Below are 15752 nucleotides of genomic sequence, written 5' to 3' on the forward strand. Positions count from 1 at the left end.
TGTCCGGCTGCCTCGGGCCTCCTCTTGGTAAACTTGGCGCCAGTTTCCCTGACCCTATGTGGTGCCTTCCTAGCGGGTGGAGCAAGGGGCTGCGCCACATAAAATGTCAGAGCCTCCGGTTTCTAGCTGAGGGTCGTTTCCTACCTCCACTAGTTCGGGGACCGGTCTCCCCCTTTGGCCTGACCCCTCCACGCAGGTGGATTCGGGCGTGCGGTGGCGACTCGCCCGTCCGCACCCCTGGGATCCCTTCATTCCTCGTTCCTGGAGCCTTCTCCGCTCCTCTTCCTTCCTTCTCCCTCTTGCAGGCCTGGGCCTCTGTTACTAGGCCCGCCTCCGGAGCAGAGCTCATGCAGAGCCCCTGCTCCCTGCCACTTCTGCTCAGACTTCTCTGCACTGAACTAAGATGGTGCCCACCTTTTATACTCCCTTCTCAATGCACCCAGGAACTGCTTCCTCCCTGCTCCTGCACTGCAGGGTTCCCCTTCCTCAGTGTTCCCTCCCCCCACTCCAGCCAGGGACAGGGACTGTCGTGCCCATCTCAGGGGCATATTGGTCGCCCTGCCCCACGGCAATGTGGTGTAATGCATGCAGGTGTCGGGTCCTGATCCACACTCCATCCTTATCTGAGAGTGAGATATCACACCTCTGGGTGAGGTGCAATACGTCTGTAGCAACCGAGCCCTCGGTGCTACAGTTCCATTTATCTTCAGCCTAGGTGACGTATTGTGATACAGGGCCGTGATTTTGGCTATAAAAGGGTCCCCTAGACCCCTACCCCAAGCTTTTTAAGAGAATCATATATGGCGTGCCAGGAGACTCTATGGAATGCTTTCTCAGCATCCAACGAGAGTATCTACTTACAAATTTTTAACTGCATCTAGCCCAGGAAATACTTTGTGCCTAGTAGCAGTGTCTGCTAGTCAGCGGATTATCCCGGCTGTTAAGCAAGCTACACCACCTGTAGTTTGGACACTTAATTTTTTCAAAGGAAATGCTTCGGTACCACGGGATACTTAGTGAAGAGCATCAGGAGGCACCCCAAGGCATAGGGGCTGGGACTGGGACTGGCACTAGGATGCCTTGCGGTGGACAGCCGAGCTCGATCCTTATAAAAGCTTTTTAACTGCAGCAGCTTTAGTGGACGCTACTGGAGCTGGAATTACGCGGCTGCTGGCATGAGACTTGCCCTCCAATAGATCCTTGTAAATGGATTTAAAGTGTATTCATTCAAATTAGAGGGACAATTTAAATTAAAAAGCTTAGATCTGCCTCCACCACAGGGGGGCTCTCTCGACCCACCAGCGGACAGGCACCAGTATTGGGAGAGGGGGGCTGGCCGTCAGGGTTCACCGCGGCTCTGGCACAAACCCGGCGACACGGAGGTGGCACGGGCAGGAGCGGACTGGCCGTCTCGGCTTCTCACTTTTTGGATTTTAGAAGGGCATGACATGCCTATATCTGTGTCTCCCCCTCCTTTTACTCCTCCACCTCTTTTCTTTTCGCATGACTATATGTACTTGTCACTTTTCCATGTGTTAGTTGTGTCTTCTGAGCAGTTTGTCAGCTTTTGGACACCTTTGAAGGTGTTTTCTATGTGTTTCTATGTGTTTTTGTTTGCCTGCCATTGGTTTTAACGGTGTTCGAAGGTGTTCGACGAACAGTTCGACGAACAGTTCGGCGAACACACGGGTGTTCGACGAACCGAACCGAACTCGAACACTACGGGGGTGGCTCAACACTACCTGTGATTGAGATCATATACATCAACTAAGGAATATGTTCCTCAGAACTGTGGAGGCATCACAACCATGGATCAGACCTCAATCACAAGACAATAAAACTTTCATACTCCTTATCTATGAACTGCTCCAATATTTACGGCCACAACTCTTTCTCCCTCTCCCATACTAGTTCTGCTTCACGTCACTTGTCTCATCTATTGCATTATTCTTGTGCCTTGTTGTGTATCACTATGTGACTCTTCGGATTTTGTGTTATTCTATGCCTGATGAAGAGGCCTGAGTAGTCTTGAAAGCTAGCAATTTGTTATCATCTTTTCAGTTAGCCATTAAAAGGTATCAACCACTGAGGACTCTCAAATGTTAATATTTTTGGTCTTTTTCATAATTTTCTTACATAAATGGTACCTGTCAGTAAGAATATACTTACGTAGCTAAGGTACTGCAGATTAGGGCAGGGAAACAAACTTTCAGGGATACCTTTTCTGTCATTTTCTGGTGCTCAGTTGCAATAAAATGAATGTTTTATTCATATGGAAATTAGGCTTACGAGTTCCGTGGTAGGCATATCAGTGCACTTGCAGTCCTTGTCTCCTCTTTTCTTCTCTCCACCAGCATTGCCCCTGCTTCTTGATTGATCAACAGTAGAAACAGGCTCTGCTGCCTGATTCCACCTCTGCTCTCGACTTTGGGGTGACACCGGGAGAAAAAATCAAAGGCATATTCTTAGTAAAAGGTTCACTTTAATTTCATGAATGACTGGATACCTGTGGCTAGACAATACTCAATACAAGAAACATCCAGAAAACAGTTAATCTAGATGTTATGTTGTATGCTTAAAAAATCTGTGTAAATCAGTAACTTTAGTTACTGAGTATGTGCTGTTTTTGGCGCAGCCATGATCAGTGACTACTGCCAAAGAGAGTCTGAAAACTAGCGCCAACCTTGACAAAAACATGGTGCTACTTTGTCCTTCTGTTCTTGGCTGTGGTAGCTCTCTGGCCTTGATTGACCGCAGAGGAACAACAGAGTCCATGTTGCTGTGAAAGTAGGTCACAGTCCCCTGCTGCTGAACTGCTTTGCTGACAGCCCTTTTAACAGCTCCCATGTTCTAACGCTCCCAATGGGTCTTCTGTTCTTTAAAAACACAGGTAAAATAACCAAGTCATTTCCCTTCACTTTTGGATGGATCTCACAAACTCTTCCTCTGCAGGGTCCTAAAACTGACTGAATTTTCTCCACTTTATGCTGTGTAACCTCTTTCCCCTGTTTCGAGTGGTCTAAGTCAATACAGACTGCAAAATTGCGCTAACTATGCCATTTTGGTTGAGTAAGGCACAGGATCTTCAATATGTGATAAGAACAGATGTTCACTGAATATGAAGCAATTCACATAATGGTTACAGCTTCCCAATGAGGCTACAATCTTGGTAATTACTAGTGATGAGCAAGCATGCTTGCTACTGCTCGATGCTCGCTTAAGCATCTCACTGCTCGAGATGCTTAGCGCTCGCCCAGTATTTCCGGGGTTGCTCGGCAGGAGCTCAGGTCCCCTCCCTGCATGATTGGCGGGCTTTACAGAGCCAATGAACATGCAGGGATTGGCTGCCACTCACTGTAATGCCGCAGCCATGTTGGTTGTGGCATTACAGTGATTGGCTGGCCGCAGAGCATCATCAGGTCTATATCAGACCTGGCGCCGCCGTGCTCGTCACAGTCACTCCGGAATAAGACAGTGTAGGGAGAGGTGCTGCTGAGCTAGGGAGAGATGTGCTTGTTTATTAGGTAGTGTAGGTAGAACAGAAGTATATTACACATATCCATCTCAACAAACAGTCCTTCTGAGGACTAATACATCTGCAGACATATCAGGCAGGCAGTGTATAAATGCAGCCAGTCAGTGTATATAGCAGACTGGAGTGCATATGGCACAAGAGACTCAATTCCAGTTCTGTCTGCTGCTGCTGTTAGACATTTCTAGACAAAGGCCCAGGTCTCAAGGGCAAGGAATAATTTTTTTTGGATTATTTGCTTAAAAAGCAATCCAGAGAACACAGTTTTTCTGCGCCATTTGCTTGTTGGCACTGCAGAATACAGCCAAGTCCTTTCCATAAAACAGCGCTAAAAGTCCAGCTATTTAAAACTATGGTTTGTCCGTCACACGGATTACATATAATTGCACTGAAAATATTGCCATTTCTGGCCCCCATTGAAATTTTGTTTCAGTGTATCAGTGAAGCTATTGACACCAGTTTGCTGTTTAAAATAGTTACCTACAGGCGAGCTACTTAAAACTTTGGTTTGTCCGTCACACGTACCACATATAATTGCACTGAAAATATTGCCACTTCTGGCCTCCATTGAAATTTTGTTTCAGTGTGTCAGTGAAGCTATTGACACCAGTTTGCTGTTAAAAATAGTTACCTACAGGCCAGGTATTTAAAATTGTGTTTTCTCCGTCACACAGATCACATATACATTTTCAGAAAATATTACCATTTCTGGCCTCCATTAAAATTTAGTTCCAGTGTGTCAGTGAAGCAGTTGACACCTGATTGCTGTTCAAAATAGTTACCTACAGGCCAGGTATTTAAAACTGTGTTTTCTTCGTCACACGGATCACATATAAGTTTTCAGAAAATACTGCCATTTCTGGCCTCAATTAAAAATTTGTTTCAGTGTGTCAGTGAAGCTATTGACACCAGTTTTCTGTTAAAAAGAGTTACCTACAGGCCAGCTATTTAAAACTGTGTTTTCTCTGTCACACGGATCACATATAACTTCGCTCCAAATTCAGCCATTTATAGTGGGCATGGAAGATTCTGTCCTCCATTTAAAATGGGCAAGGCACGTGGCAAGGGACGGGGAACTGGACGTGATGGTGATGGTGAAGGTGGATGCAGTGGCTGAGGCTGTGGGCAAGCTGAAATTGTGCCACAACAAACACCCACATCTTTTCGCCTGACCTTCCTGTCCCAATTAATAGGGGGCCGCAGAACACCACTACTGAACAAAGGGAATTGTGAAAAGGTTGTTGGTTGGATAGAACATAATGCTTCCAGTCACTTAGTCACCACCAGGACCACCCTGTCTTCCACATGGTCAAGTCTCAGTAGCCTTGAGTCTCGACTGCATATTCCTCACCCTGATCCTTCCTCCTACCATGCCGAGTGCCCAGAGACAACTGATTCCACACTTGGCCACTCCGAAGAGCTTTTCACTTTTCCATTTATAGATTCAGGCCTCTTGCCCGGTCCACTTGATGCGGGGCAAGAGGAGATTGCATGTAGCGATGCCCAAATATTTGAGCAGCCATGGTCACACAAAGGCGATGGTGGGAAAGTGTCACAAGAGGTGGACGATGATGAGACACAATTACCAGAAAGTCAGGAGGAGGACCAAGGTGTGGAAGTGGAAGATGGAGTGGTGGATGAAATAGTAACTGACCCAACCTGGCTGGAGGACATACAGAGGGAGGACAGCAGCACACAAGTGGAGGGAGGCAGAGCACCCCAAAAGGCAGGAAGAAGTTGTGTGGTGGTCACAGACAGAAGACAGGTAACCGTTCTCCTTAACAGCAACAGGAAGGAAGCTGCCAGTACAACTGTTAGGTCTTCCCGAGACTGGTTGTTTTTTAAACACTCTGCTGATAACCCAAAAAAGGCCATTTGCACCACCTGCCAGACCAGTATCAACAGGAATGGCAAAACTACCAGCCTAACCACCACCAGAATGATCAGACACATGACAGCAAAGCACCCGACTTTGTGGGACGAACCCCAGGGTCCAGGAACAGTGTCTGTGGGTGACACAACTGCTTTTTCTGTTGTTGTACATGCAAGAAAATCCCCTGTGCATGGTGTATGTGAAGATGCCTCCTGACCTGCACCTGTGCACCTGTCGTTGTGTAACACAGGTATTTTAGATGCAGTGACACAGAAACACAGAGCAGCCAGTACAGGGTTAATAAACAGGGGGGATTTATTGTAACAGGGTCAATCTCCACGCAGGGAGAAACAGGGGAAATATAGGGAAATATGGGGACAACAAGGGGAGTAGCAGGCAACAGACAATTCACAGTTTGGCTAGATATAGCAGAGTCGACATGGTTGTTATCAACAGTTTTACACTTAGCTGACTCTTATTCCCCACAAGGCAGTTGCCGGCTGATGCCAGTGTTGTTTTATTCTGGCTTCCCCGCCTAAACAATGCTCCTTCTTCTGGCGGCAGCGGGTGGTCTCCAGTTTGACCCGCTGAGCCCCTAGTCCATAACACTGCACCTCACTTGCTCGGCTCCACGGACCGTGCGTCTCTTCTCCCTCTAGCGGGGCTTGACCCCAACTGACAACTCTCTGCTTTCCCGTGCAAAACTCCTTTTTCTCCCTCTTACTAGACACGCTTTCAGCTCCCGGTCACCTGACCCCTGAGCTCAGGCTCTGGACACGCCTCCAGCTTCCCGGTCACCTGACTACTGTGCTCGCAGTCTGTCTTCCCCCTGCAACCAGAGGCACGGCCCAGGCAGTTCCAGATGACTTGTTGTGAAAGTACTTACACCCCGGTCTTCCCCCTTAGAGTTGCACACTCTCAAGTAGCAGCATCAGGAAGCATGTCCACGTCAGTTGTCCATACCCCAGTCCTTGGAATGTAAGCACAAATATGCAGCCAACGACCCACAAGCCACACTACTAAATTCCCACATTTTGAGACTGCTTGCGCTCGAAATGTTGCATTTTATGCTCATGAAGATGGAAGCATTCCGCAGCCTTATGTTGGCGGCCGTTCCTCGGTACTCAGTCCCCAGCCACCACTATTTCGCCCAGTGTGCCGTCCCTGCATTACACAAGCACATGTCCCAAAACATTAGCCATGGCCTCAACAACACAGTTACAGGAAATTCCACCTAACCACGGACACGTGGACAAGTGCTTGTGGGCAGGGATGGTACATCTCGCTGACAGCACACTGGGTTAACAAAGTGGAAGCCGGGACCCAGTTGGATCTTGGGATGGAACACATCCTCCCAACGCCACGGATTGCGGGCCCTATGTCAATCAGGGTTGCCCCCACAGTCTACAGCTTCTGTACCTCATCCTCCTCAGCCTCCTCCTCCTCTTCAGCCTCCATCTCCAAAATAACCACATCAGTCACAAACTGGAAACACTGCAGCACTGCCTCGGCCAAGCAGCAACAGGCTGTACTGAAGCTAATATGCTTAGGTGACAAACCACGCAATGCTGAAGAGTTGTGGACAGCTCTGAAAGAGCAGGCAGATCTGTGGCTCACCCCTCTGAACCTACAGCCAGGCATGGTCATGTGTGACAATGGCCGGAACTTGGTGGCAGCTCTGAGGCAAGGGGAGCTCACACATGTACCATTCAGCGGTTTCTCAAATCCTACCCAGAGCTGCTGGATCTGCTTGTTAAAGTACGCCGCCTGTGAGCCCATTTTAGAAAGTCACCTACAGCTTCCGCCGCCCTTGCCGTGTTTCAGCAGCATTTGCATCTTCACAGACTGGTGTGTCATGACCCAAAGCATTGGAACTCTACACTGCAGACATTAGGAAGGATTTGTGAGCAGAAGAGGGAAGTTGTTGAGTACCAGCATCAACAAGGCCATCAGTATTCAGCTCAGACTCCACACATAAGACCTCAGGAGTGGACATGGATGTCAGACATATGTACGATCCTCCAAAACTTTGAGGAATCCGCCAAGATCGTGAGCGGCGATGATGCCATAATTAGCATCACCATCTAGCTTCTCTGTCTTCTGAAATGCTCTCTACTCACAATCAAAGAGGATGCATTGCAGGCGGAGCACGATAAGATGGAGCAATTAACCATACAGGGTGATTACACACAGCCCAGCCTCACATGGATTGGGTGACAATGAGGAAGAGGAGGAGGAGGAAGAACAGGAGCTAGTTTCATGCGCTATAGATGGTACTACCTGCACAACTGTCATACCGATATTTAAATTTGGCGCCCAAATCGGTGATTGGTCGCGGGCAGCGCCAGCGACCAATCATCGATTTTTAACACAAATGTCCGGACCTTTGTAACACCATGCGGATACTGTGGGGACATCAGCGGCTAGGGTGTGAAGGGAGGACCGGGGAGCAGCGCTGCGGGTCGGGATACTTCTGCTGCGAGCGCCCGCTCATGTCCCGGGTTCTCGGAGTGGAAGTATCCGCACAGGCAGCGCTGCTGACATCCATGCGGCTAGGGTGTGAAGGGAGGACCGGGGAGCGGCGCTGACATCCAATTGGTCGCGGCCGCTATTTAAATCTGCCGCACAAATCGGTGATTGGTCGCTGTCTTGGCCCGCGACCAATCACTGATCTTGGCGCCAAAGTTAAACACTATTGTGCTGATTGGTCGCGGACGCTGACTGCGACCAATCACCGATTTGGGCGGCAAATATAAATATCGGCCGCGACCAATTACCGATCTTGGCTCCACATTTAAACACCGCTGTGCTGATTGGTCGCCGACGCTGGGCGCGACCAATCACCGATTTTGGCGCCACATTTAAATAGCGTCCGCGACCAATCAGTCAGTGGTGTTTAAATGTGGAGCCAAGATCGGTGATTGGTCGCGGCCGATATTTAAATTTGGCTCCCAAATCAGTGATTGGTCTCGGCCAGCGCCAGCGACCAATCAGCGACTTTTAACAGAAATGTCCGGACCTTTGTAACACCATGCGGATACTGTGGGGACATCAGCGGCTAGGTTGTGAAGGGAAGACCGGGGAGCGGACCCATCTGCGAGACGGGATACTTCTACTGCCAGCGGCTAGGGTGTGACGGGAGGAACGGCGCTGCAGGTCGGGATACTTCTGCTCCGAGCGCCCGCTCATGTCCCGGGTTCTTGGAGTGGAAGTATCCGCACAGGCAGCGCCACTGACATCCATGCGCTGAGCTCCGTCCCGCAGATGAGCCGCTAACGGCCGCCATCTTTTTTCTGAAATCCCGCGGCGCTGATTGGCCGCTGCCGGACCGATGAGCGACGCGGGATTTCCTGGACAGACAGACAGACAGACAGACGGGATAAGACAATTATATAGTAGATTGCCTTAGTACTTCCCATTCAGGCAGCTATAGTCATGAGAACATTACTGTGACAAACTTACTATTTCAGATGAAAAAATGTTAAGCAAAAGGGGATAATGCCTACCACATAAGAAACAGAAGAAAGTGTTAATTGCCTTGGAACCAGCTGATTATAGTAACATGGGGAATATTTGTGTTATGTATTTTAAGGAAAAAAACAAAGCTCAGACACATTTTAATGAAGAAAATCTACTTACTTGCGTCCTGGATCTCTTCGGTGCTGGAACTGAAACTACATCTACAACGATCCGCTGGGGAGTTTTATTGATGTTGAAGTATCCGGAGATTCAAAGTAATTCTTGCTGTATTTTTAAAAGTTATATAAGACTGTAGTTGAACTGTAGAGCTACAGTCTCTAAATCCATCAAATCACCTTTTTCTGAAGGCTACCACTTTACTCAGATTTTCTGTTATTTATTCACTTTTCCATCATATTCCATATCTATATATATAATCGTCTTATCCCGTCTCTCTGTCTGTCTGTCTGTGTGTCTGTCTGTCCAGGAAATCCCGTGTAGCTCATTGGTCCGCCAGCGGCCAATCAGCGCCGCGGGATTTCTGAAAAAAGATGGCGGCCGTTAGCGGCTCATTTGCGGGACGGAGCTCAGCGGCGATGCAGCCGGGAGATGACCGGCGCGAGGCGCTCATCTCCCGGCCGGTACCAGCAGAAGGACCGCCGGACCCATCTGCGGGACAGAGATGCATCCGAGAGATGAGCGGCACGAGACGCTCATCTCCCGGCCGGTAGCAGCGGAAGGACCGCCGGCGCCGCTGACCTCCATGCCGAAGGGAGGACCAGGGAGCGGCACTGCGGGTCGGGATACTTCTGCTGCCAGCACCCGCTCATGTCCCGGGTTCTCGTAGTGGAAGTACCCGCACAGGCAGCGCCGCTCCCCGGTCCTCACCAAGACGATTCGATGATTGGTCGCGGTCTTCAGACCCGACCAATCACTGATCTTAGCGCAAAACTTAAACACCGCTGTGCTGATTGGTCGCCGACGCTGCCCGCGACCAATCACCGATTTTGGCGCCAAATTTAAATATCGGCCGCGACCAATCAGCACAGCGGTGTTTAAATGTGGAGCCAAGATCGGTGATTGGTCGCGGCCGATATTTAAATTTGGCGCCCAAATCGGTGATTGGTCACGGTCAGCGTCCGCGACCAATCAGCAAAATAGTGTTTAACTTTGGCGCCAAAAGCAGTGATTGGTCGCGGGCCAAGACAGTGACCAATCACCGATTTGTGCGGCAGATCTAAATAGCGGCCACGACCAGTTGGATGTCAGCGCCGCTCCCCGGTCCTCCCTTCACACCCTAGCCACAAGGATGTCAGCGGTGCTGCCTGTGCGGGTACTTCCACTGCGAGAACCCGGGACATGAGCGGGCGCTCGCAGCAGAAGTATACCGACCCGCAGCGCCGCTCCCCGGTCCTCCCTTCACACCCTAGCCGCTGATGTCCCCACAGTATCCGCATGGTGTTACAAAGGTCCGGACATTTGTGTTAAAAATCGGTGAGCGGTGATTGGTCGCGGGCAGTGCCAGCGACCAATCACCGATTTGGGCACCAAATTTAAATATCGGCCGCGACCAATCAGAACAGCGGTGTTTAAATGTGGAGCCAAGATCGGTGATTGGTTGCGGCCGATATTTAAATTTGGCTCCCAAATCGGTGATTGGTCGCGGGCAGCGCCAGCGACCAATCACCGATTTTTAACACAAATGTCCGGACCTTTGTAACAGCATGCGGATACTGTGGGGACATCAGCAGCTAGGGTGTGAAGGGAGGACCGGGGAGCGGCGCTGCGGGTCGGGATACTTCTGCTGCGAGCGCCCGCTCATGTACCGGGTTCTCGCAGCGGAAGTATCCGCACAGGCAGCGCCGCTGACATCCATGCGGCTAGGGTGTGAAGGGAGGACCGGGGAGCGGCGCTGACATCCAATTGGTCGCGGCCGCTATTTAAAAGTGCCGCACAAATCGGTGATTGGTCGCGGTCTTGGCCCGCGACCAATCACGGATCTTGCCGCAAAAGTTAAACACTACGGTGCTGATTGGTCGCGGACGCTGCCCGCGACCAATCACCGATTTGGGCGCCACATTCAAATGTCGGCCGCGACCAATCACTGATCTTGGCTCCACATTTAAACACCGCTGTGCTGATTGGTCGCGGACGCTATTTAAATTTGGCGCCCAAATCGGTGATTGGTCGCGGACAGCGCCCGCGACCAATCAGCGATTTTTAACACAAATGTCCGGACCTTTGTAACACCATGCCGATAGGACCGGGGAGTGGCACTGCGAGTCGGGATACTTCTGCTCCGAGCGCCCGCTCATGTCCCGGGTTCTCGCAGCGGAAGTACCCGCACAGGCAGCGGCGCTCCCCGGTCCTCACTAATACAATTCCGCTCCCCGCTCCTCACCAATACGATTCGCTGAATGGTCGCGTGCGGAGAGCGCGACCAATCAGTGATCTTGGCGCTAAAGTTAAACAACGCTCTGCTGATTGATCGCGGTCGCTGGCCGAGAATAATCAGCAGTATTGGCGCAAAATTTAAACACCGCTCTGCTGATTGGTCGCAGTTGTCAGCTGTGACCAGTCAGCAGTATTGGCGCCAAATTTAAACCTCACTCTGCTGATTGGTCGCAACCACCGGCCGCGACCAATCTTCGTTTTTTGTGCCAAATTTAAACACCGCTCTGCTGATTGGTCGCGGTTGTTGGCCATGACCAGTCAGCAGTATTGGGGCCAAATTTAAACCCCGCCAGCCGCAACCAATCAGCGACCTTGGCGCCAAATTTAAACAACGCTCTGCTGATTGGTCGCGGATGCCGGACGCGTCCAATCAACGAGATTGGCGCCAAATTTAAACACCGCTCTGCTAATTGTGCCCGGTCGGCCGCTTACATATTCTAGAATACCCGATGCGTTAGAATCGGGCCACCATCTAGTACTGTATAATGGCCATCTTTTTGATGACCACGCCTGTAGGTGTAATTTTGGGTGGTTATCTCAAGCAGGTTTTACTATAATTGTATATACAAATTATCATTTAAGTTGAAGTAATTCTAGTATATATTTTTTGCATTTTTTGCATGCTTTACATTTTCTTATTTTCTAGGATGGTGTTACCACCCACCCTAGACAGAGGGGACATGTGATTTTTCGTGGAGTGTGACATTTAAATTTCACCTTAAATAGCTTTTCATCATACCCAATGAAAAAAAAATGTAGAACTTTTTTACATGAAAGAGTATACTGGGAATTCTTGATGTAATCTCCAGCAGTCCAATAGAGAATGAATGGAGCAGCAGTGCCCATGCTTGATCTCCACTCCATTTAAACAATATTCTAAAGCTGCTCGGCTGCTGCACTGAAAGCTCGGCTACTGGGAGAAAATTAACTTTATTCCTCTCAGCAGCCTCTGGCTTTTAGTCATAGAGGCATGTCTTCAGTCACTCCTCAGTACATAGTGAGCGGCAGCTGTAACCATGCCCCTGCACTTACTGACAGCCGATACAAGTCATAATAAAAGACTATAATCTATTGATTAAATGCATTAGTATTGTTTTGCTAGTACAAAATATAGCACAATATGTTTTCTTTTGCTTTATAGCAAGGGTACAGGAGGAAATTAAAACACATATTAAACCAGGACAACTGCCAACAGTTGAAGATCGAAGGAAAATGCCTTATACTGATGCAGTAATACATGAAATTCAAAGGTTTGGCAATATTATCCCGTTGAACGTGTCACGCTCAACTCCAACTGATGTGTATTTGCATGGTTACCTCATCCCAAAAGTGAGTTTATGAAAAATTGTCTTTATGCTCAAGCACTGTATGTATTTACCTATTATTAAAATGGACTGCTATGGGGTCCACAACCATCCCAATAATCTCACATTTTTTAAATGTATATCATGAAAAAGATATTTGGTTATTGTTATTCACAGGGTATAGAGGTTATTCCATTCCTGACATCAGTACTCTACGACAAGAATCAATGGAAAACTCCCTATGATTTCAATCCAAATCACTTCTTGGATGAAAATGGGAAATTTGTCCGAAGTGATGCATTTATGCCGTTCTCAGTAGGTAAGTAATGAGGACCATTAAGATGAAAAATCAAATCATCTTACATGTCACTCAACTGACAAAACACTCACTAACAGAACGACTATATTTTACGAGGAAAAAAATATGTTTTCTAAATCTCATATTTTGTTCTCCAAAAATATAAAAAATGTTCTATGGTCTTATTAAGATGCTCAGCATATGCATGAACACTTTATAATTTTTTTGCAATATATCTTAGAGTAATAATAATAATTTTTGTTACATAGCGCCAACATATTCCGCAGCGTGTTACGGGTACGGGGGGTGGAACTTCTGTGGTACGGTGCAAGGAGGGACCAAGAGGGGCGTAACTAAGAATCAACCCGGACTGACCCTGGTCGTACGGCGGCTAACGACTCCGTGACCAGGGAGGGACCGAGCCGAGGGGCCAGGTGCTACTCTGGAGACGACCTTGTAAGGGAGCAGGTGACTCCCACGGTACAGATGGCAGGGACTAACAGGAATAGCAGGTAGGCACAGCAGGCAGGCTGGCGAGCGGAAGCCTCCAGGTAGGCTATCAGGTAGACATGGCAAGTAACGGCAGGAGTCTCTAGGTGGGTTGGCAGGTGGTCACGGCAAGTGACGGCAGGAGTCTCTAGGTGGTCAAGGCAAGTGCTCCCAGGTGAGCGGGCTGGCAGGCACGGCAGGTAACAGGCAGACACAGGCAAGTGCTCCCAGGTGAGCGGGCTGGCAGGCACGGCAGGTAACAGGCAGACACAGGCAAGTGCTCCCAGGTGAGCGGGCTGGCAGGCACGGCAGGTAACAGGCAGGTAACAGGCAAGTGCTCCCAGGTGAGCGGGCTGGCAGGCACGGCAGGTAACAGGCAGGTAACAGGCTGGAGGGCAAGACTGGTAGTCAGGCTAGCAGCCGGACTTGAGGGCTGAAGCAGAGGTCAGAAACACTGTGCAACAACTTTTGCTCGGGCACCTCCATTTTGGAGGAGGTGCCTTATATATGGGAGGATCCTCGGCTATTGGCCGGGGACTCCTTAGGACGGTGCGCTCGGCCCCTTTAAGAGGGAGGAAGCGCGCGCGCCCTAAGAACAGTCCCCGGGGAGCTGCGCGCGCCTGCAGCAGGAAGAGGAGCACTGGAGAACGCAGAGCGGGGAGCGCGGGGAGCGAGGAGGTGAGTGGGATGGCATCTCTGCCTAGCAGGGGGCAGAGACGCCGATGCTACACAGCGTTTTACAATTAAGCAGGGACATGTAGGCACAATAAAACCTGTACAAAGTAACACACAGTTCAATTGTTATAGGAGTAGTGATGGCTCTGCTTGCAATCTTACAATCTATAAGGAAATAGGGGGACACAATAGGTGCACGTGCTTGTTATGTACGGTCCAGCCCTCATTATAATAGATAAGGGTTTTCATAAAACTGTATGATCCCATCATCAGTCAGTATCTATTCAAGCGCAGTTACCGTGTGCTATTGGATGCATGGAGGATGTGTAGACAGATGAATAGGAGGAAGCAAATTACATAAGCTAGTGAGTGATTGTACATAGGGAAAAAAGGAAAGTTGTGTGTCAAAAACCCCAAGACAGCCAGCACTTGTCCCAAAGCCTTCACTGTGTTTTCCTTCACTTGGGGTAAGAATTCAGTTTGCTTCTCTCACCCTTTGACAAAATACCTTGACCAAGGAAGAGTTGTTTGATTGAGATCCCCCAAGCATGTGTGCATTTAAGAGTTGGAACCAATAGTTAAAAATGTCACCATAGGCTGCTTGGTCATACTCTCATGTACTTAAGCTCATAAGATCAGCATTCATTTCTAAATAGCTTTTCAGGGGTTTTTCCAAGAAACTTTTGTGACTTACTGGTGACTTACTGGAGGTCTACTTTTTTCCAGGAAACTACCAGTCATGCAGAGAGAGTTGGAAAGTATGCATTATATCTAATTTATTTCATTACTACAAGTGTTAGGGTCAAAATCTACTTTCAACATGACATTGTTAACTCACTAATCCCATTTCTACAGGAAGAAGAGCTTGTGCTGGGGAGGCCTTAGCCAAGATGGAACTATTCCTATTTTTTACTGGACTTCTTCAAGCATTTACTTTCTATCTGCCTCCAGGAATTTCCAGAGAAGATCTCAATCTCAAGCCTGGCATTGGATTCACATTAGCGCCCACACCATTCATGACATGTGCGAAGCCAAACTATTAGTTTGGGGTGAAAAACAGAGACAACACAGAGACTGATGTTTTTTCTTTGATTATATTTTAATATATTTAATTTTGCACTTTTTTTAAATCTTATTATCAAATATCTTCAGCTGAAAGCTGTGGTATTGAATTAAGCAATGCACAGCTCCCATGTCTTAGTAGAGTAAATCTTACAATGGTCTCCAATTATTTTAATCGACCTTTAAACTAAAGGAATCTTTTTTAGTTTTAGTAAATGCTGCTAGGATTTTTTTGGATTAGGTGTATCTTCTGGCACAAATAAAAATTTTAATGTGCTGTAACTGTGCATAGCTTATATATTGTAATTTATTTTTTTGTTTTATCCTGACTTCTTGTGCCTTTAGTTTCTGGGACAGCAAATAGATCTTTTAGGACCCCCATACAAATTAGGGTAAAGTCAGACAAACATCTAATCTGTATAGCCGCCTCCTGACTTTCCACTAGCTAATGATTAGAGATGAGCGTTGTTCTACTCGAACTGTTCGCCAATCTCAAATTCGAGCTGTTTTGGGCGGTGTTCGAGCCGTTCGGCGAACACGAACAATTTGAGAAAAATTCGGCTGTTCGAGGTTATGTTCGATAACTGTTCGTGCACCAAAATCATA

At 48.3% G+C, this 15752-nt stretch overlaps 1 protein-coding gene across 3 annotated transcripts in view; it reads left to right on the plus strand.

The window, feature by feature from the left end:
* Nucleotides 1-15428, plus strand: part of LOC141162204 (cytochrome P450 2K4-like) — a 50033-nt gene extending 34605 nt beyond the window's left edge. For 2 of the 3 annotated variants that reach the window (XM_073648054.1, XM_073648056.1), the window contains 4 exons: nucleotides 8998-9139; nucleotides 12460-12647; nucleotides 12800-12941; nucleotides 14940-15428. In XM_073648054.1, coding sequence (XP_073504155.1) covers nucleotides 8998-9139; nucleotides 12460-12647; nucleotides 12800-12941; nucleotides 14940-15127 — 660 coding nt within the window. In that variant the 3' untranslated portion in view covers nucleotides 15128-15428. Of the gene's footprint in view, nucleotides 1-8997; nucleotides 9140-12459; nucleotides 12648-12799; nucleotides 12942-14810; nucleotides 14843-14939 lie in introns of all 3 variants that reach the window. The other variant, XM_073648055.1, reaches the window with a different exon arrangement.
* Nucleotides 15429-15752: the final 324 nt, after the last annotated feature.

This window comes from Phyllobates terribilis, unplaced genomic scaffold, assembly GCF_046119375.1.
Source record: "Phyllobates terribilis strain yellow unplaced genomic scaffold, ASM4611937v1 Scaffold_9__5_contigs__length_417890890, whole genome shotgun sequence".
NCBI lineage: Eukaryota > Metazoa > Chordata > Amphibia > Anura > Dendrobatidae > Phyllobates > Phyllobates terribilis.